This window comes from Geotrypetes seraphini, chromosome 2 (assembly GCF_902459505.1).
Source record: "Geotrypetes seraphini chromosome 2, aGeoSer1.1, whole genome shotgun sequence".
Taxonomy (NCBI): Eukaryota; Metazoa; Chordata; class Amphibia; order Gymnophiona; family Dermophiidae; genus Geotrypetes; species Geotrypetes seraphini.
Genome location: NC_047085.1, coordinates 391,548,899 through 391,569,445, shown reverse-complemented (window position 1 = coordinate 391,569,445; position 20,547 = coordinate 391,548,899). Strand labels below are relative to the sequence as shown.

The 20,547-nt window shown below is 48.8% G+C and overlaps 1 protein-coding gene across 13 annotated transcripts in view; it reads right to left on the bottom strand.

Moving 5' to 3' along the window:
• The window catches only part of HNRNPA2B1 (heterogeneous nuclear ribonucleoprotein A2/B1), a 206,296-nt gene that overhangs the window by 153,821 nt on the left and 31,928 nt on the right, over positions 1-20,547 (bottom strand). For all 13 annotated transcript variants that reach the window (XM_033930799.1, XM_033930801.1, XM_033930797.1 and 10 more), the window contains exon 2: positions 12,979-13,089. In XM_033930799.1, coding sequence (XP_033786690.1) covers positions 12,979-13,089 — 111 coding nt within the window. The remainder of the gene's footprint in view (positions 1-12,978; positions 13,090-20,547) is intronic.

Here is a 20,547-nt window from a genome sequence, read left to right as displayed (position 1 = left end):
TGGAGTGGGAAGGAAGGAAGGAAAGGAGAAGAGAGAGATGCCAGAGCATAGGGGTGGAGACAAAAAATGGAGAGGGGATGAAGCTGAAATAAATCATGTACAAAGGAAAGGGCACAGGATATAGAGTTTATTGAAGGGACATAGAAAGATGGAAGATACCATATGGAACAGAGAGAGGGCAGACACTGGATGGAAAAGGCAGAAAGGGTGGACAGTGGATGCAAGGGGCAGAGATAGGGTGGACAGTAGATGGAAGGGGTAGAGAGAGGGTAGAGGCTGGGTGGAAGGGGCAAAGAGAGAGGACAGATGTTGCATGGAAGGGAGCGAGGACAAATGCTGAATAGAAAGAAGAGAGTGAAGAGAAGATGACTAAAGCAGAAACGACAAAAGGTAGAAAAAGCACAGTTACTTACCGTAACAGGTGTTATCCAGGGACAGCAGGCATATATTCTCACATGTGGGTGACGTCATCTACGGAGCCCCGGCGCGGACAGCTTTTCAAGCAAACTTGATTGAAGTTTCAAGTTTGCACACTGCACCACGCATGTGCATGCCTTCTCGCCCACTAGAGGGCGCATCCCACCTCGTGGTCCTCAGTTCCATAACTAGCAAGGAAGCCATCCCCGGGGAGGAGGGCGGGTTGTGAGAATATATGCCTGCTGTCCCTGGATAACACCTGTTACGGTAAGTAACTGTGCTTTATCCCAGGACAAGCAGGCATGATATTCTCACATGTGGGTGACCTCCAAGCTAACCAAAAAAGGGCAGGTGGGAGGATGGCAATTTAGGAAAACAGATTTTGCAAAACTGACTGGCCAAACCGGCCGTCACTCCTGGATAAAGTGTCCAGGCAGTAATGAGAGGTGAATGTATGAACCGAAGACCAAGTGGCAGCCTTACATATGTCCTCCATCGGAGTGGATCGGAGGAAAGCTATCGAAGCTGCCATCGCCCGGACCTTGTGCCCCGTGACTCGACCCGGGGGAGGAAGGCCAGCCTGAGCGTAGCAAAAGGAAATGCAAGCGGCCAACCAGTTAGACAGAGTGCGCTTGGAAACTGGATGCCCTAATCGATTGGGATCGAAGGACAAAAACAATTGAGGAACCTTCCGATGAGACCTGGTGCGTTGAAGATAATATGCCAACGCCCTCTTACAGTCAAGCGTGTGAAGCGCCGTCTCGCCAGGATGGGAGTGGGGCTTCGGGAAGAACACAGGAAGGACAATGGACTGATTGAGGTGGAAGTCAGAAACAACTTTAGGTAAAAACTTAGGATGGGTGCGGAGAACCACCTTGTCGTGATGAAAGACAGTGAAAGGAGGGTCCGCAACCAAGGCTTGCAACTCCCCAATCCGCCTGGCGGAGGTGAGGGCAATTAGAAACACCGCCTTCCAAGTCAGAAATTTCAAGAGGGACTTGTTGAGTGGCTCAAACGGGGGTTTCATCAGTTGAGCCAGAACCACATTCAAATTCCACATGACAGCCGGAGGCTTAAGAGGGGGACAAACCCTGAGTAACCCTTTCATGAAGCGTGTCACCAAGGGATGGAGTGACAGAGGGCGTCCCTCCAGAGGTTGGTGGAAAGCAGAAATCGCACTGAGATGAACCCGCACCGAAGTGGTTTTCAAGCCGGAGCGCGACAAATGAAACAAATATTCTAAAACCGAGGATACCGGAACTGATACCGGATCCAGGTGAAAAGACGAGCACCAGGTGGAAAACCTGGTCCATTTCTGCGCATAGCAAAGCCTCGTCGAGATCTTGCGGGAGGCTTCCAACACCTCCTTCACCGATTGAGACAGGTCCGGAGGAGTCAGGGAACAAGAAACCAGGCTGTCAGGTGCAATGACTGCAGATTGGGATGTAACATGGATCCTTGACTCTGAGACAGCAGAGAAGGAGAGACAGGCAGGGGGAGAGGCTCCCTGGCACTGAGCTGGAGCAGCAGGGAGAACCAGTGCTGACGCGGCCACCGAGGTGCTATGAGAATCATCGTGGCCGTGGACGATTTTAGGTGTACCAACGTTCGCATGATCAGGGGGAACGGAGGGAATGCATACAGGAACCTCCCTTCCCAGTCGAGTAGGAAGGCATCCGCTTCCAGACGGTCCTGCGAGTACATCCGAGAACAATATAGTGGTAGTTTGTGTGTCTCCGGAGAGGCAAACAGATCCACCTGTGGCGTTCCCCAGCGAGCGAAAACCTCGCGTAGAACTGCTGAGTGTAGAGTCCACTCGTGCGGTTGCAGAAGTCGACTCAGTTTGTCCGCCAGGCAATTCCGTTCTCCTTGGATGTAGACCGCCCGGAGGAAGATGTTCCGGGAGGCCGCCCACTCCCAGAGGCGAAGAGCTTCGGAGCAGAGGGGCCATGACCCCGTTCCTCCCTGCTTGTTCACATAATACATTGCCACCTGATTGTCCGTGCGGACGAGGACCACCTGGTCCTGCAATATGTGAACGAAGGCTCGAAGTGCTAGGAAGATGGCTCGCAGCTCTAGCACGTTGATATGACACTGACGGTCTTCTGTCGACCACAGGCCCTGCGTGCGAAGACCGTCGAGATGGGCTCCCCACGCGTACTCCGAGGAGTCCGTGGTCAGGACCTTGTGAAAAGGCGGAGTGCGAAACAATAGCCCCATGGACAGATTTGAAGAGTCTGTCCACCAACGCAGCGATTTCCGCAAGGGCGGAGTTACCGAAATGAGGCGAGACACCGGGTCGCACTCCTGACGCCACTGGGACGCGAGGGTCCACTGAGGGATCCTCAGATGTAGCCTCGCAAACGGCGTGACATGTACCGTCGAGGCCATATGGCCCAGCAGCATCATCATGCGCTTGGCCGACACCCTCGATAGTTGGGAGACCTGGCGGCTCATCCGTACCAAGGTTTCCAACCGCTGGGTCGGCAGGTAGGAGCGTAGGCGCACCGTGTCCAGCACCGCACCTATGAATTGAAGAGACTGCGACGGCCTCAACTGAGACTTTGGAAAGTTTATCTCGAACCCGAGAGTTTGCAGGAAGGCAATAGACTGTCGGGTCGCTGAGATAACCCCCTCCCTGGTCGGGGCTTTGATGAGCCAATCGTCCAGGTAAGGGAACACATGGAGTCCACGTGACCTGAGGGCTGCTGCAACCACCACCATGCACTTCGTGAATACTCGTGGGGACGCGGCCAGGCCGAAGGGCAGTACCCTGTACTGGAGGTGGAGGTCCCCCACCTGGAATCGTAAGAATCTTCGACAGGCGGGGTGCACCGGAACATGGGTGTATGCTTCCTTCAGGTCGAGGGAGCACATCCAGTCCCCTTCCCCCAAGAGGGGGTACAAAACCGGGAGAGATAGCATTCGAAACTTCTCCCGGGCCAGGAATTTGTTGAGCTTCCTGAGGTCCAGTATGGGGCGCAGGTCCCCGGTCTTTTTTGGGACCAAAAAGTAGCGGGAGTAAAACCCCGTACCCCACTGGTCCTTGGGGACCGGCTCGACCGCCCGAAGCTTCAAGAGGGCTTTGGCTTCGGTTATAAGGGTCGGTAGCTGCGAACGGTTGCAGGGGACTAAACTTGGGGGACTGTCCGGCGGCGAGGACACAAAGTTGAGCGAGTAGCCCTCGGAGACGATCCGGAGCACCCAAGCGTCTGAGGTAATCCCGGTCCATGCCTCCCGGAAGGACCGAAGACGGCCCCCGATAGGAAGGGGTTCCTGAGAAAGTGCGGAGGGGAACCCGCCCCGTCCGCTCAGCCCGTCAAAAGGAAGGCGCGGGTTTAGAAGGGCCCTGCGCCTGGGCTTGGGTTTGTCCCCCTCTGCCTCGCTGAGACGGACGTCTCGGAGGCGGTCTCGAGAAAGCCGGAGTCGACTTCTGAGGGTATCGGCGCGGCGGAGGCCGAAAGGGTTTCTGCGGCGGGGGTCTAGGTTTGGGGCGGACCAGGGATGCTAGAGAGCGCTCCTGTTCCGACAAGCGTTTGGTCGCCGCATCCAATGACTCGTCGAATAACTCGGACCCCACACAGGGCAAGTCTGCCAGGCGTTCCTGCAGGTTTGGGTCCATGTCGAGGGTGCGAAGCCAGGCCAAGCAGCGCATGGCCACCGCGAGGGCCGACACCCTCGAAACCAGCTCAAAGGCGTCGTACACTGCGTGGAATAGGTACAACCGCAATTGAGACAGGTTGGACATAAACTTATCGAATCCTGCTCTTTGGGAGTCCGGTAACGAGTTTCGATATTGAGGAAGGTCCTTCACCATACCACGCAAATAGGAGGAAAAGGTGAAGGCGTAATTTAGAACCCTGGTGGCCATCAGGGAATTTGAATAGAGGCGATGGCCAAACTTGTCCAGGGTCCGCCCCTCCCTGCCTGGTGGAACCGCCGCAGAAACCCGTGAGGGCTGTGATTTTTTAAGAGCAGACTCCACCAGAAGAGACTGGTGTGAGAGCTGCGCCTTATCGAACCCTTTAGGGGGAATCGTCCTATATTTCGATTCCATTTTTGAAGGCACAGACGTGACTGTAAGAGGGTTTGACAAGTTATTCAGCCAGGTTTGCAGAAGGACACTGTTGAGAGGGAGTCTAGGCACCTCCCTAGGAAGAGTGGGGAGGTCCTGTTCCTCCAAAAATTCTTTGGAATACCGAGAGCCTACCATCAGGTCAATCCCCAGGGCTTGGGCCATGTCCTGAACGAAGGATGAAAATGAGGACGGCCTAACCTGGGGAGACGGGGTTCTCGACCGCCCCACCGAGGAGAGGGGGGAGGCCTCATGGGAATAATGAGGATCCCTAACCGATCCCGAATCCCAGGATCCCCTCTCGAGGGCCCTCGAGGGGGAAGGGGAAGTTATCCTCCTCGCAGAGCCCTTGGGTGAGGACCCAGGGGTTCGTGGGACACTCTCCCGTTTCCTCGGCGAGGCGGCCCGGGAAGATTTCCCATGAGGTGAGCGGAGGAGCCTCGGGTTGTCGAGGCGCAACTCCGACACCTGCAGCGCCTCGCCCCCGAACGACGAGGAGCGGTCGCGCCGAGGCGAGCCTCGGGGTCGCTTAGACTTCCTCGATCGACGCCCCGTCCGAGGTCGCGTCGAGGGCGAGGCGTGTCTGGAAGACCCGGAGGAAGAGGAGGAAAGACGGCGCACTCTGCGCAACTTTTCCTTGGGCCTTACACTCCGCTCAGGGGGTTCCCCCGAGGTCTAGGTCCGGGGCGGGGCCGAGGTGAACGGGGCCACCGTACCCGAGACCGAGGTCGCCGAGGTCGGGGCTCCCGAGGGAGCCGAGGCCGGGGCCTCCGAGACCGAAGGCGCCCCGGCCGAGGTCGAGGCCGCCGGAACCGCAGCACGCTGCAACACTTCCAGGGCTCCCGACAGCTCCGATGAGATGAGAGCTCGGAGGAGATCCTGGAAGGCCGGAATCCCCACGAAGGTGGGGAGTTCCGAGTCCGGGGCACACTCCCTGGAGGGCGACCTCGGTCTCGAGTATTCCCTCGGGGTGTGCGAAGTCGAGGTCCGATGCGGGGCCGACCCACCCGCCTTGGCCTGACTCGAGGATGGCTTCTTTGCTGAAGGGGATAGAACAGAGGACTTACCCGAAGCTTGCTTCACTGACGACGCCTTCGAGGAAGAGGGCCGAGGCGAGGCCGAGGCCCCCAAGGACGCCGAGGCCGAGGTCAAGGCCGGGGCCGAAGCCGAGGCCGACGTCGAGGCCTTAGGTGCGTCGACGGCGAACAATTCGGCCATTCTTGCCTTACGGCGACGGAGGGCCCTGTTTTGGAAGGTAGCACAGCGGTCACACGAGTCTGTCGGATGTTCGGGCCCAAGACAGACAATGCACCACCGGTGAGGGTCGGTGATGGAAAGCAACCTTTCACACCGGCTGCACTTTTTGAATCCCGTAACAGGACGGGACATCCACGAAGGAAAAGAAGAAGGCCGGGAACGTACCGACGTCCCGCGGCCACGGATTCCGGGAGTCCCCGGAGTCCGAGGAAAAACGAAAGACTTTTTTTTTTTTTTTTTTAAAAGAACCGAAAAGAAAAACAGCACCGCGAACTAATTCGAAGGGAAAACAAACTAAACGCGGCAGCTAGAAGGCAAAAACACTGGAGCTCAGATCCACAGGGCTTTCTTGCTCCGCGGAAAAATTTGAACTGAGGACCACGAGGTGGGATGCGCCCTCTAGTGGGCGAGAAGGCATGCACATGCGTGGTGCAGTGTGCAAACTTGAAACTTCAATCAAGTTTGCTTGAAAAGCTGTCCGCGCCGGGGCTCCGTAGATGACGTCACCCACATGTGAGAATATCATGCCTGCTTGTCCTGGGATAAAAAAATATTTTTGTTGCTTTACGTAGAATCAAGTAGTATTGTAACTGTATTGATTAAAATGTATCAATAGGAAATGGAAATAAGGCAATTTTGGGAGGGAATAAACCCCTTTCCTCAGGTCAGGACAGGATACCATAACAGCTGTATACTGTACTGTCTTGAAGAAAGATTTGGCCTCTGAAAGCTAATTGAAAAATGGATTAGTCCAATAAAATGGTATTTTCATATTTCTCATTATTTTATTTCTATTTGTTAATTTGTAAAGTGGTGACTTATATAGAAGTTTTTTTCAAATTTACATCTACTGTCTTTATATTTTGCACAGTATTAGGGGTCACTGTTTCTATGGTGTTGCATTGTATGCAGAGTCTGGTTTCTTGGTTCAGTTTAACTTTTGTCTACATATTTCTATTTTTAGTTTGTGATTATTCCATATTGGGCGAGGGTGTATGTGTTCTGTGTGTATGAAAAGGACATGGCTTTCTGTTAGCATCGACTACAGGATCAATTGACTGTGTAGGATCTGGTTTGTTTAGTTTTACAATGCGTGTGTTGGTGTTCTAGTGCTCACTGCAGTGTTTAAGATGCTGCCTTTTCCTAGATGCACCCTTATTGTGTGACTCATGGATTATTACTAAAAATATCTTTTTTTATATAGAGGATGGGGTTGTTAAGAAAATGATTAGCACTGGCTGTCATATATACTAGGTACACCACTGGATTTAATGACTCTATTCTAACTTTACTGTTGACGTAGGTGTTGTCCCCCCCAACACACAGGCACACATTATAAAGAATTAAATTAAAGTTGTATTATCATCAAGTAGCTTTCAAATGACATTATAAGCAAATAAAAATAAAATATTTTTAATACATTGCTAAATATTACCTGCATCTTTACCTATACTGTTTTGCCCTAGCTCTTACTTTGCACTATAGCAAAATAAAAAAGAATCAGATAAAGATCAATCACACAGGTGCCCTTCAAGGCTCAGTAACACTTCTCCATAAATTATGTGGAAGAGGTCTGGAAGTGGGGATAGCATCTATTTCATATCCTCAGTGAGACCTCAGGAAGGTACCTAGTGATCAAAACATTATTAGAGGTGTTGTACAGCCATTTCTTGTATGACTGGATGAGCTATATTTATCTTTTTTTTTTATGCAGAAATAAATGGTTAGACTGAACAGAATGACTTCATTAACGCATTTCCCTTTTTTAAACCTCTATACTATTTGAAAGAGGGTGAATATCTAATTATTCACTTCTACAATTGGATACTTCTTAAATTTAGTAAAAATATTCTGGCACAAGTGTCAAACCTTAAAAAAGGAAGTCATATCGAGCATTGGAAAATAATAATAATTAACTAATAAAAATAGTACACATTTAATTTTCCCCACTACCAAATTTCCCCGCCACCCGGCTACTTTTTCATGCCACCCGGCTGGGAAAAATTTCTGGGGAGAACACTGCAAAGGGTAGCACTTTGTACTCATAGTGGCGGTGCTGTATCTGAAATCGGAGGTAGCGACTTGAAGCCGGATGGATTGGAATGTGAGTATAGGCCTCTTTGAGGTCTAGGGAACATAGCCAGTCGTGTTGAGAGAGAAGAGGGTAAAGCGTGGCAAGGGAGAGCATTCTGAACTTTTCCTTGACTAAACACTTGTTGAGGTCCCGGAGATCGAGGATGGGACGGAGGTCTCCTGTCTTCTTGGGAACCAGGAAGTAGCGGGAGTAGAATCCCTGACCCCTTTGGTCTGAGGGTACCTCTTTGATGGCGTTGAGAAGAAGGAGGGAGTGGACCTCTCTCAGGAGGAGGGAGGATTGGGAGGAGCGGACAGCAGACTCTTTGGGAGGACTGTCTGGTGGAAGAGTCTGAAAGTTGAGAGAGTAGCCTTGGCGAATGATGTTGAGGACCCACTGGTCTGATGTGATGACCTCCCAACGGCTGAGGAAAAGCTGGAGGCGTCCTCCGATAGGCTGAGGAAGAGGCAATGATGGTGGGAGACTGGCTATGTCCTGGAGAAAAGAGTCAAAAGGGTTGAGATGGTTTTGACGGAGGAAGAGGCTTGGCAGGTTGGTGAGACTGGGAGCGAGCCTGAGATTGATGCTGGTGACGAGGTCGGCGAGGTTGCTGAGGCAGTGGGTTGAGAGGTCTGGCCGAGAACCTGCGCTGGTAGGAATACTGCTGTCTGTAAGGGCGAGCAGGCGGAGTCTTCTTTTTAGGTTTCACCAGAGTATCCCACCTGGTCTCGTGTGCCGAGAGTTTCTGGGTTGTTGAGTCCAGGGACTCCCCGAAGAGTTCATCACCAAGACAAGGTGCGTTAGCCAGGCGGTCTTGATGGTTAATGTCGAGGTCAGAAACCCTCAGCCAGGTCAGACGCCGCATGGCAACAGCCATGGCAGATGCTCGAGAGGTTAGCTCAAACGAGTCATAAATGGAGCGAACCATGAATTTCCGGAGTTGGAGCAGACTGGAAATTTGCTGTTGGAAGAGGGGGACCTTACGTTCAGGAATGTATTTCTGAAAGGAGGAGAGTTGTTGCACCAGATGCTTCATGTAGAAGGAGAAGTGAAAGGTGTAATTATTTGCCCTGTTGGCTAGCATCGCATTCTGGAAGAGGCGCTTGCCAAACTTATCCATAGTTTTTCCCTCTCTGCCAGGAGGGGTGGAGGCATAGACACTGGAGCCCTGAGTTTTCTTCAAGGTGGACTCTACCAGGAGAGATTCATGGGGCAATTGAGGCTTGTCAAACCCTGGGATTGGAATGACCCGGTACAAGCTATCCAGTTTGCGAGGGGCCCCGGAGACAGTGAGGGGGTTCTCCCAGTTTTTATAAAAAGTTTCCCGTAGGATGTCGTGGACGGGTAACTTTAGAAATTCCTTGGGAGGTTGCTCAAAGTCTAGGGCATCGAGAAAAGCCTGGGACTTTTTAGAGTCGGACTCAAAGGGAATGGAAAGAGCCGTCGACATCTCCCTGAGGAATTTGGTGAAAGAGGACTGTTCGGGTTTTGAACCGGTATCAGCCACCGAGGGTTCCTCGTCTGTTGACGAAGCGTCTTCCTCGGTACCGTGCGGGGATTCTTCCCATAAGTCCGGGTCCCTGATGTCGGGGTGCGCACGGCGGGACATCGGTGTGGAGGGCTCAGCATGGTGGGTCTTGGAGAGAGACTTGCCGGAGCATACTGAGGCGGTACCGGGAGAGGAAGACCGGTGTCGTTCCTGGTACTGGGGAGGATCGGTATCAGAGCGGGCCTGCACCGTAGGTTGGGAACGGTGTGGTTCAGCCGAAAGTACCGGCATGGAAGTGTTAAGCGTTACCGAGGGGGTTGACACCGATGGGATCATGCGAGGCTCGGACCGGTTCGGTACCGGAAGGTGTGGGGCCAACATCGCCGGCAACAGTTGCTGGAGTTGTTGCTGCAGCTGTTCTTGTAATTGGGCTTGGAGTATGGCCGCAATGCGGTCGTCCAGGGGAGGCACCGGTACCGCTTTTTTCTTTTTCGGTACCATAGGTGCCGCTCTACCCTCCGACGATGAGGAGGCCGATGACGAGGCACTCACCGATATCGGAGCGGAGCGTTTGCGGGGTCGGTGCGATGCCGGGAGGACCGGTGTCGCAGCTGTGGCAGGAAGGCGCTCAAGGGAAGTGGAAGGCTTCTTAGCCGGCTTACCTGGGGCCAGCGACCCCGAAGAAGGATCCGGTGGCGTCGAAGTAGTCGGTGCCGACTTTTGAGGTGCCATCGACGTCGCGGCAGGTTCCATGGCAGATCCGGTACCGAAGAGAATATTTTGCTGGATCTGCCTATTTTTCAATGTGCGCTTTTGAAGAGTCGCACAGCGGGTGCAGGTGTCAGCCCAATGCTCCGGACAAAAGCACTGCAGGCACCAATTGTGCGGGTCGGTGAGAGAGATCGGGCGTGCACACCGCTGGCATTTCTTAAAGCCCGGTTGAGGGGGCATGAAGGGAAACACGGCCTCCGCAAAATCGAAGCCGGAGGCCTGTATGGTGGCAACAGGCCCCGCCGGGGACGGCCTGAAAAAATAAAGGAAACACGACAAGTTGTTTTTTTTTTTTTTTTTAAATAGAAGTAAAGTATTCCGAAGGGAAAAAATAGAAGAAAAACGAAAAATTACGTGAGCGGGAAGGCAGAAACTGATTTTTCAACGGCCGTTGAAAACACATGCGTCTTCTTCGCTCCGCGGAAACGAAGAAACTGGGGACCACGCACTCCTCCGTCGGGCGGGAAGGCACTCGCGCATGCGCGGTGCGGCCAACTAGAACTTTTTAGTTAAATGTGTCCATACCCGGGCTCCGTCGGTGACGTCACCCATGCGTTAAGAATATGCTGCCTGCTTGTCCTGGGATAACATGCAGCGCTGCACATGAGGCCCAAATAAGAAGGACAGTTACCAACAGACAAAGGCTCAATCTGCAGGGACCCCAAGAGAGACAATGAGATACCCGTGTAAAATACAGGGCACTATCTTACTGCTGATCTCACTGTACCGTGAGTTGTCGTATGTCGACCCAGTCCGGAGACAAACCGAGACTGGGTGACCTAGCACAGGTCAGAGTCTCTCTGCTAACCCCAGAGTCCGATTAAACTAGCAGCTTCCTTCAAGGGAATACAGCAGGAACACAGACATATAAATCTGCCCAAGCTTGTCCCAAAGCTGGTAAAACACGTACAACTTGTCTGAACCGGAAAGGAGAGAAACCGCGGCAAACCCTGACTAAAGTCAGTTGTAAATAAACTACCGGAAAGCTGCAGCTCTTCCGCCATCGCTGGAGACCCAAGCACACGCCTGATTCTCGCTGACACGTGGTCGCTGCATCAACGCTCCTAGAAACATAGTCGGATTCAAGCCCTGCAAAATTTACCCTGCCGTGGCCTGCATAGAAAGAAAATCAGACTCGGGGAATAACCAGAAGAACGGTGCGGTGCTTCCCACAGCGCCGGAAAAAAAACAACATGTCCCATCTCATGCGTGCTGCTATAAACCGGCACCTGCACAATCAGCTGCACATGGCCGTGACAAACACCGACGAAAGAGAGCCTAGGAATAAACAGGACTACTACTGCTGCACTGAAACTCAATGAGGGGAACAAGTGCAAGCATGAAATCACACCGCTACTTCCGCTCTGTAACCAACAAGGAAACCAAGTGCGTGCATGCAAAGGGCGGGAAAGTCCCGGCTCCCTCAACGGATTTCTAATCATAAAACCTAGCCTCAATAAAATATCCATTCCTTAAACGTATGTTGACCGAACCCACAGTACTAAGATTCCCAAACAGAACCTGAAGTTCAAAACAGTAAAAAAAACACATACATACTCACAAGCATGTTGTTAGGGTCGGCTGAAGCCAGTTAGAGCTGGATGTGCAGCACTAACAGAGCAGAATGTAGCAATTGTGGTCTCCTTTTTTTTTTTTAACAGAGAGGGGAAAGAAGAAAAAAATTGAGACCCAGTCAGACCCTCTAGCAATGAAGGGAGGGTGAGGCAGGGACCTGGGGGAGCCTAGGTGTAATCCCTAAAGCCAGCACCGTTCAGCCGGACACCCCTGTCTCACTGAAGAGAAAATCTCAACAGGAGAAACAGAATGGCAGTCTCAATGAAGAGAAACCGCAACAGGAGAAAATAAAGTTCCAGTCACAGCCAGAATCCAGGAGCTATTCGAATAGCGACCATCACCTGCTGAGAGATAGAGCATACTGGACATACAGGAGGAGTGCAAGCCAATAGGACCACCTGTTAATCAGTTTCTCTATCTCCGCCTGCTGGTAGATGTGTGCTATCCCATTGGTCTCTGGATTCATCTGCTGCTGTTGCCAAGGAAAAAAGTGATTTCTGCAAACTCTGGATCGTGACTATGGATTGAACACATCGAGTATGGAATCCAGAAGGGACTTACCAGAACTAGGTTTCTTGCAAGCGACTTGCTAGCTCAGATACAAGACCCTAGCGTTCAGGACCACTAGACACATTGCACTAGAAAATAGTTTATATACAGTCATGCTAATTCTTATGTGTTCCAATAGCATTCGGTTTTCAGTTAGGCTCTCACTTAAGATGAAGTTGTTTTTTTTTTAAATGTATCCTCAATCAAAAGTTATCTGGCATGTTGGCAGTATCAGTTATATCACCAACTACTGTCCTTTCATGTTCCCTGCTTGACTTTGGAAAACAAGTAAATTCCAAAGGGCTGGATTTTGTAGTTGAACTACAGACCAGGAAATAACTGGGATTACAGTGTTCCCCCGGTCATTTGCGGTATTCTCCGACCGGGACTTGCTGTGCTAAAGTCGGGTTTCACCTATCAGGAGCTGCGTGTCAAAGTAGCTCCCGATTGTTGAAGCCTGACTTTAGTGCAGGAAGAGGTGGTCGGAGCATACTGCGAGTGATTTCCTTCATTCGCTGGCACTTCAGCTGCCCTATTCTGCCTCTCCGGGCAAAAAAAACCCAACTTATTTGCAGTTTTTCAATATTCGTGGGGGTTCCTGGAAGGGAACCCCCGCGAATATCGGGGGAGTACTGTACACACATCCCTACAATTTTTTTTTTAAGTTACTTTGGTTTTAAGCACTGCATGTTGTATAATTAGAGCATAACCAAATGTGATATTAATGTCCGATTTGTTTGTATAATTTATATTACCACCATTTCTACTTACCACACAGTCTGTAAGCTTTCCCCATTGTTCATAGTATTTTCTTAAACTTTCTTCTGTTGTTTCAAAGCTTAGACCACCAATAAACAATTTGCGAAACTGCTCCTTTTCCCGCTAAAGAAAAAAAATGCATTATTAATTTCATTAAGTAAATATCTGCCCCCCAAAACCACACTCCTACAAAATTCAACTTGTCTTGAAATGATGTCTGCTGGACATGTAGACTGTCACAGACAGTTGCTCTTTTCATGAGCTATAGGAATTATTGACATGGGTTTCATTGGATAAAAGTTCAGGATATATATTAAACAATATGTGCGACTTCAGACTAAAAAAAAATAAATAAATAAATAAAGACCCAACTCCTTCCCACTTGTCCAAGACACTAAGCAGCAGCAATCAGTACAGGACAATGCATTTAAGACAAAAAAAAAATCAGTTTACTCTCATTCTTTAGGTCTTTTAGCCACAGATTTAGTGTTTTCTCATTCGGTCCCATTCATTCTCCTACTACTTTTGGCTCCGCCCCTACTTTGATGTGTAAGTAAGGAAAAATTTATCTGGCTACTATTTTGTGCTCTGAAGAACTGGTTAAATTTTGATTTTAAATTATTATTATTTTTTTTTTCATTTGTAGTTGCTGAAGGCTTGATTCTGTCCCATTCATTCTCCTACTACTTTTGGCTCCACCCCTACTGTGACGTGTAAGTGAAGGAAAATTAATCTGGCTACTTATTCCAGCTGATCAGCTGCGTATGCGATGCGCCAAAGGAACAGGTACTGCTCCATTAAACGAGCTCCTTCAAAATGCAAGTTGTCGCATGGGAGTCGCTCGGGTTGTAACTTATTTGGATCCCTGACAAGGTATCTCATATCTTTCTTTTACATTTTACTCTCGTCACTAATGGCTCTACCTAGTGTCTGTAATGTCTCTTCAATCTCAGTAATAGTTGGGAATTGTCCTTCTCAGATACCTTTTTCTTCTAGGCTTCGTTGTCTTACGTGTTGTCCTATTTCTATTACTGGCAATTCTCTAGCAAGGTATTCTTCCAATCTTTTACATTACATTACATTAGTGATTTCTATTCCGCCTGTGCCTTGCGGTTCTAGGCGGATTACAAATTATAAGAGATCTGGACATTACCGAGAGAATTGCAAAACAAAGATTATCCAGAGAAATTACATAACAGATTATCTAGAGAAATTACTTAATAGAATAGAGATATTGCATAACCGTGATTCATGTACTTTACATGGTGTGGTAGAGGATTCAATTATAAGAATTACATTCAATTATAAGAATTACATTTAAGAGAATCAGGTGATAACAGGATATAGTGGAGAATATCAGTATATGCGGGTTACAGACGAGAAGTTACCTAACAATGACTTAAGAAGTTTGTTGGATAGTGAGGTAAATGCTTATTTAGGAATCTGAGTATTTTTGGAGGGAAAGGTTCTAGGAGTTGACTAATGTGATATTCAGGAGAGGGAGAGCTTGTGCGAAAGGGGAGGAGACTAGTTAGTAAGGACGTGTTTTTTGAATAGAAATGTTTTGATTTCTTTTCGAAACACTTTGATGTCTGTTGTGTTGATCATTAGTTTGGTGATAGTGGGGTCAATTTTCGCTGCCTGTGTCGCTAGAAGGCTGTCGTATAGTTTCTTACGTCGGGTACCATTATGAGGGGGGAAGGTGAATAGGTTTTGAGTTCTCCTTGATCTGGATGAGTGGTAGCGGTATAGGCGGTTGTTTAGGTAACAGGGGGCAGTTCCATGGGTTACTTTAAATAGAAGACAATAGAACTTGAATTGAGTTCTTGCTTTTATCGGAAGCCAGTGAGAGTCTACATAGGCAGGGGTGATGTGGTCATATTTGCTGAGACAGTAGATGAGTCTGATGGCTGTATTCTGAACGGTCTGTAGTTGTTTTATCATGTAGTTTGGGCATGGTAGGTAGAGGCTGTTGCAGTAATCCAAGGTACTGAGTGTGAGGGATTGTACAATGATCTTGTAGTGTTCTTTGGTAAAGAACTTTCTTATTTTTCTTAGGTTTCGCATGGTGAAGAATGCCTTCTGTATGACTTTGTGTATCTGTGTCTGCATAGTGCAGTGTCTGTCTAATTGTATTCCTAGAATTTTGAGAGTGCTCTGTATAGGATATTTGATTGCGTTTACTTCCAGTTCTGTTAGTGATGGTTTTTGTTCCTTCTCTAGTGGTAGGAATTTGGTTTTCTCTGCATTCAGTTTCAGCTTATGGTTCGTCATCCATTTTTCTATAGTTTCCAATGTTGTTTTCAGGCGTCCCTTGGAGATGGGGTCTTGGATGTCAAATGGGAGAATGATGGTTATGTCATCTGCGTAACTGAAGGAAGTTATATTTAGGGCGTCTAGGGCAGTGCCTAAGGAAGCTATGAAGAGGTTGAATAGTATGGGCGATAGTGGGGATCCTTGTGGTACTCCGCAGGGGTTTGTCCAGGGGTCGGATTAAAGATCTTTTGACTTAACTCTATATGTTCTTGTTTGAAGGAATCCTTGGAACCAGTTGTGAACTTTACCAGTTATACCTATGGCATCTAGTATCTGGAGAAGTATTGGATGATCTACTAAGTCGAATGCTGCTGAAAGGTCGAGTTGGATGATTAGTAACTTGTTTCCTTTGCTGAGGTGCTGTCTGGCTGTATCTAGTAAAGATACCAGTAATGTTTCTGTGCTGTGATTAGCTCTGAAACCAGATTGAGTTGGATGCAGAATGTGGTGGTCTTCTAGGTAGTTGGATAGATATTGTGCTACTAGACCCTCTATGAGTTTGATGTATAGTGGGATAGAAGCGATTGGTCTATAGTTTGTTGGGTTGTCTATTGGGCCTTTGGGGTCTTTTAGTATGGGAGTGATTATGATTTCGCCAAGTTCCGGAGGGAACTGACCTTCCCTAAGAGTGGTTTGCAACCATAGCGTGAGACAAGCTATGAATTTGGTGGATGCTGTAGCTAGTAGGTAAGGAGGACAGTTGTTCAAATCACAGGAGGATTTGCTGTATTTTTTTGTACAGCCGGTCCAGGTCTGACCATTGTGTCGTTGGGAAGTTGGTCCAGGTCCTATCTGCTGAGATGGCATCGTCATTTGTGGGTTTTATTAGTATCTCTTCTATGATATTTTGAGAATTGTTGAATGTGGCTCTGATTGTGATGATTTTATTTTTGAAGTGTTCTGATAGTTGTGAGGCTGTTGGAGTCTGGGTTCCTTGGGTGGCGAGGAAGGGTTTGGTATCCGTGAGGTTTTTTACAATGCTGAAAAGTTTTTTGGTGTCTGGTTTTTCAGTGCCAATGAGTTTGGAGTAGTAGTCTTTTCGTTTTTCCTTCAGTTTGATTTTGTATTGTTTTATTTGGGATCTCCATTCTGTTTTAATGTGGTCTTGTTTCTGTTTTTCCCATATCCTTTCTAGATGTCTGCAATTCCTCTTTAGGTGTAGGAGTTCGGCGTCAAACCATTTGTCTGATGGTCTGCATATTTTGTTTTTAGTGGTGCTAGTTTGTTTGGGTGCTGGTTGTGCTTGGAATAGGTTTGATGTTATTATGCACCCAGTTGATGGTGAAGGTGTACTTGTAGTGGTCGGACCATAAGGTTGGATTCCAAGAGCCGTTGGTGATGTGGATGTTTTGTGTGTTGAGGTTGGGAGATGTGTAAGCGGCAATGTCAAGTTGATGGCCCTTTTCATGTGTGGGTTCAGGATTGAGTATCTGGTAAGATAGGGTGTTGAGGAATGAAAGAATGTCTGCTACTTGTTTGGAGGTGTGGTCTTCTAGGTGGAGATTGATGTCTCCTAGGATCAGGTTGTGTGGGGAAGATAGGGAGTTCTGGAAGATAAATTCTTCTAGTTCTTGTTTAGAGGTGTTCCATTTTCCTGGTGTGACATAGCATAGAAGGCAGTTCAGGGTTCCTGTGAGAGAACTGTCAGAGAGTTGGCAGGCAAGAAGGTCTAGGTGCGGGGTGGAGTGCTTGGTTAGGACTTTAATGTTGAGGTTGTTTTTTACAATGATTGCTAGACCTCCACCTCTTCTGTTTTCTCTGCAAACTAGCTCTAGTTTGTATCCGTTTGGGCAGAATTCAGTAATGCGAGGATCTGAGTCGGAAGTGAGCCAGGTTTCGGCTAGGAAGAGGCAGCCTAAATTATCTTTGATCAGCCAGTCTTTGATTAGTTCTGTCTTTGGGCTTATGGATCGTATATTCAAATATGCGCATGCAATTGATGTGAGTTTAGTGGGAGTTTGCATAGTGTGAGTATTGATAAGTGTTCTGGATGGTGATTGAGGTTTTTTGAGAGCTGGCCTTAGTTTTTGGTGGTGGTCTTTTTCTCCAGGTTGCTGGAATGTTTTCGTGATTGGATGTTGGACAAGGTATCAGGGTTCTGGGGGTTTGCAGTTTCCTAATGGGTTGAAGCAATCTGTGTGTTGTTGTGAGGATGGGTATAGAATGAGTGTGGTATCCATCTATTTTCCATTTATCTATGAGAAGGGAGAGCAGTAGTAGGACTAGGCATAATTTGGTTGTGAGAGTTGCCATGCCTTTTTTTTTTTGCGTGGATAAGGGGGTGTTAGTTCTGGAGTTCTTTGCTCTGTTGGTGTTACCTGTCTTTTTGAATGGCCTTTGTCTGTAAGTGGGGTTCGTGTGTGAGTTTTGATTGGAAGTGTGAGTGGGTATTGAGACTTGTTCTTGGTGCTAATATATGTTTAGGCAAGTTAGGGCAAGCTGTCTATCAGCACGTTGTCAACCATTAAGTATGAGTCTACAGTTAGATAAAACAAGGTAAATGGAGCAGTTAAATAAAACAAGGTAAACCAACTGTTAAGTGAAACCAGCAGTTGGACTTGAGACTTGTTCTTGGTGCTAATATATGTTTAAACTGGTTATGGCAAGAAGTCTATCATTACGTTGTTTATCAACCATTAATTATAAGTCAACAGTACAAATAAGACTAGGTAGACCATCAGTTAGATATCGCAATCTATATCAATGTATACCGGCCTTCCTGCTGGCTTACGGTGCAAGAGGGCGGTGCGCTGTTGGAGGACTCAAAGTTAAGGAGACCCCCGCTGGTTTCGGGGGGGGGGGGGGGCAGACCGCATCGCGCTCCCCCGCAGGATCGGGCTCCTCTTTCCTTTTTTCCTGCCTACCTGCAGGCTCTCTGTGCAGGCGAGGCAGTGTGTCGTGGGGCTAGATCAAAGTAGACCCCGCTGGTTTCGGGGGAGGGGCGGACTGCCTCGCGCTCCCCCGCAGGATCGGGCTCCTCTCTTTTCTTTTCCTGTCTTCCTACTGGCTCAAGGAGCAGGCAAGGCAGCGTGCCTTTGTAGAGCTGAATTCAAAAGGAGACCCCGCTGGTTTCGGGGGAGGGGCGGACCACCTCACGCTCCCCCGCAGGATCGGGCTCCTCTTTCCTTTTTTCCTGCCTACCTGCAGGCTCTCTGTGCAGGCGAGGCAGTGTGTCGTGGGGCTGGATCAAAGTAGACCCCACTGGTTTCGGGGGGGGGGGGGGCGGACTGCCTCGCGCTCCCCCGCAGGATCGGGCTCCTCTCTTTTCTTTTCCTGCCTTCCTACTGGCTCAAGGAGCAGGCAAGGCAGCGTGCCGTTGTAGAGCTGAATTTTACCATCTAGTACTGCTACTACTCATTCATCTTTTCGTTTCTATTTCTAAATTGTCGAGCAATTTGTTCTAACACTGCTTTAATTCATGATATATTAGAAGCCAACTCATAGTCAATATTTCTGGTGACCGAGATTTTGCTTCATGAAGGTGAAGAGATTGTTAACGCAATGTTTAAGTAATAATTACTCTGCTTTGCATTCTCCAAGGCCTCTGGGTAAACGAGGAAGAGGATTTGCCATATTTTTCCCATCACATGTAGCTGTGGTACAGCTCTGGAACCACACAGGAGAAACTGCCTTCACACCAGTGAACAGCAAATGCAACAACAAAAGGTGACCAATTGGTGTTCAGTCTCTTTTATTATGATGGACTCGACACGATCGTGTTTCAGCCCACAAGGGCCTGCCTCAAGAATCTTGTACTGAATCAATACGAGCAATTTCCATGAACCTCTGAACACATATTATACTGCAACTTTGTTGAACGGCATCCAATCCTGAGCCACCAAGATCACCAAGCCTGAGAAACAAGCAATCTGATGCAACACCCTGCCTATCATCGGCCAGGGAGGAAACACATACAGAAGTTTTTGTTTAGGCCATTAAGAACTAACACATACCGGATAATCTACACCCCAGAGTACTTCGGGAATTCAGAGATGTCCTGGCAGAACTGTTAGCTGAGCTTTTCAATCTTTCCCTAAGCAAGGGAAAAGTCCCCTTGGACTGGAAAACTGCTAACATTATTCCGCTCCACAAAAAGGGATGCAGGTCAGAGGCTGAAAATTACAGACCAGTGAGTTTCGCATCAATAGTGTGCAAACTCATGAAAACATTGATAAAAAACAGATTGGACGTGATTCTGGATGACAAAAGATTAAGAGATCCACACCAGCATGGCTTTACGAAGGGAAGGTCTTGTCAATCCAATCTAATAAGCTTCTTTGACTGGGTAACAAAAAAACTGGATGGGGGAGAGTCCCTGGACATGTGTATTTGGACTTCAGTAAGGCTTTTGATAGTGTCCCACACCGTAGGTTATTGAACAAGATGAACGCAATGGGCCTAGGAGAAACACTAACTACATGGGTAGAAGACAGGCTTAGCTGCAGTCTTCAAAGGGTGATGGTAAACGGTATTCCCTCAAAAACATCGGAAGTGACCAGTGGAGTACCACAGGGCTCGGTCTTGGGCCCGATACTATTTAATATCTTTGTAAGGGATCTGCCTCTGGGACTTCGTGGCAAAATTACATCATTTGCTGATGAAGCTAAACCAGGGGTGCCCAACACGTCGATCGCGATCGACCAATAGCTCAGGAAGGCAACTCGAGTCGATCGCACTCGTGTTGCCGTCCTGATCTACGGGCCGATCAGCCTTCCTCTCCAGTGTTCTCCCTAGGGCCTTTTAGCTGGGCGGTCCGCCCAGCTGTCATCTGCCGCTGCTGAACATTAAACCCCCCCAAAAAAAAACCGGCTTGGAGATTTCAGCCCCTAGCGAACTTATGCTCCGGGCTCTAACGTGTGCGTGCCGGCTTCTCTTCTCTTCCCTCCGAAACCTGAAGTTATGTCAGGGGAGGGGGGGGGAGAGAAGGTAAGCCAGCACGCACATGTTGAGAGCCCTGAAGCAAGCGTTTGCTACGGGCTAATGCGGGAGACAGGTTAGTGAAGCATTTGTTCTTGTTCCTGCCGGGTCCTGCCTACTTTCTGTTTCCGCGAAGGCAGGACCCGGCAGCATTTCCCCCAATAGGTTGATCACGATCTTGGGCTGATCAGCCTTCCTCTTCCCGACGGCAGAATTGACGTCGGGGAGAGGAATGCTGGTTGGCCGAAGCAGGGAGAGCTTGGGGCCTGTTATTGGTGGTGTTTGGGTCCTGGTTCCCGATGGTAATGGTAGTGGCAGTGGCTTGGGGGAGGGCAGGGAGAAAGAAAG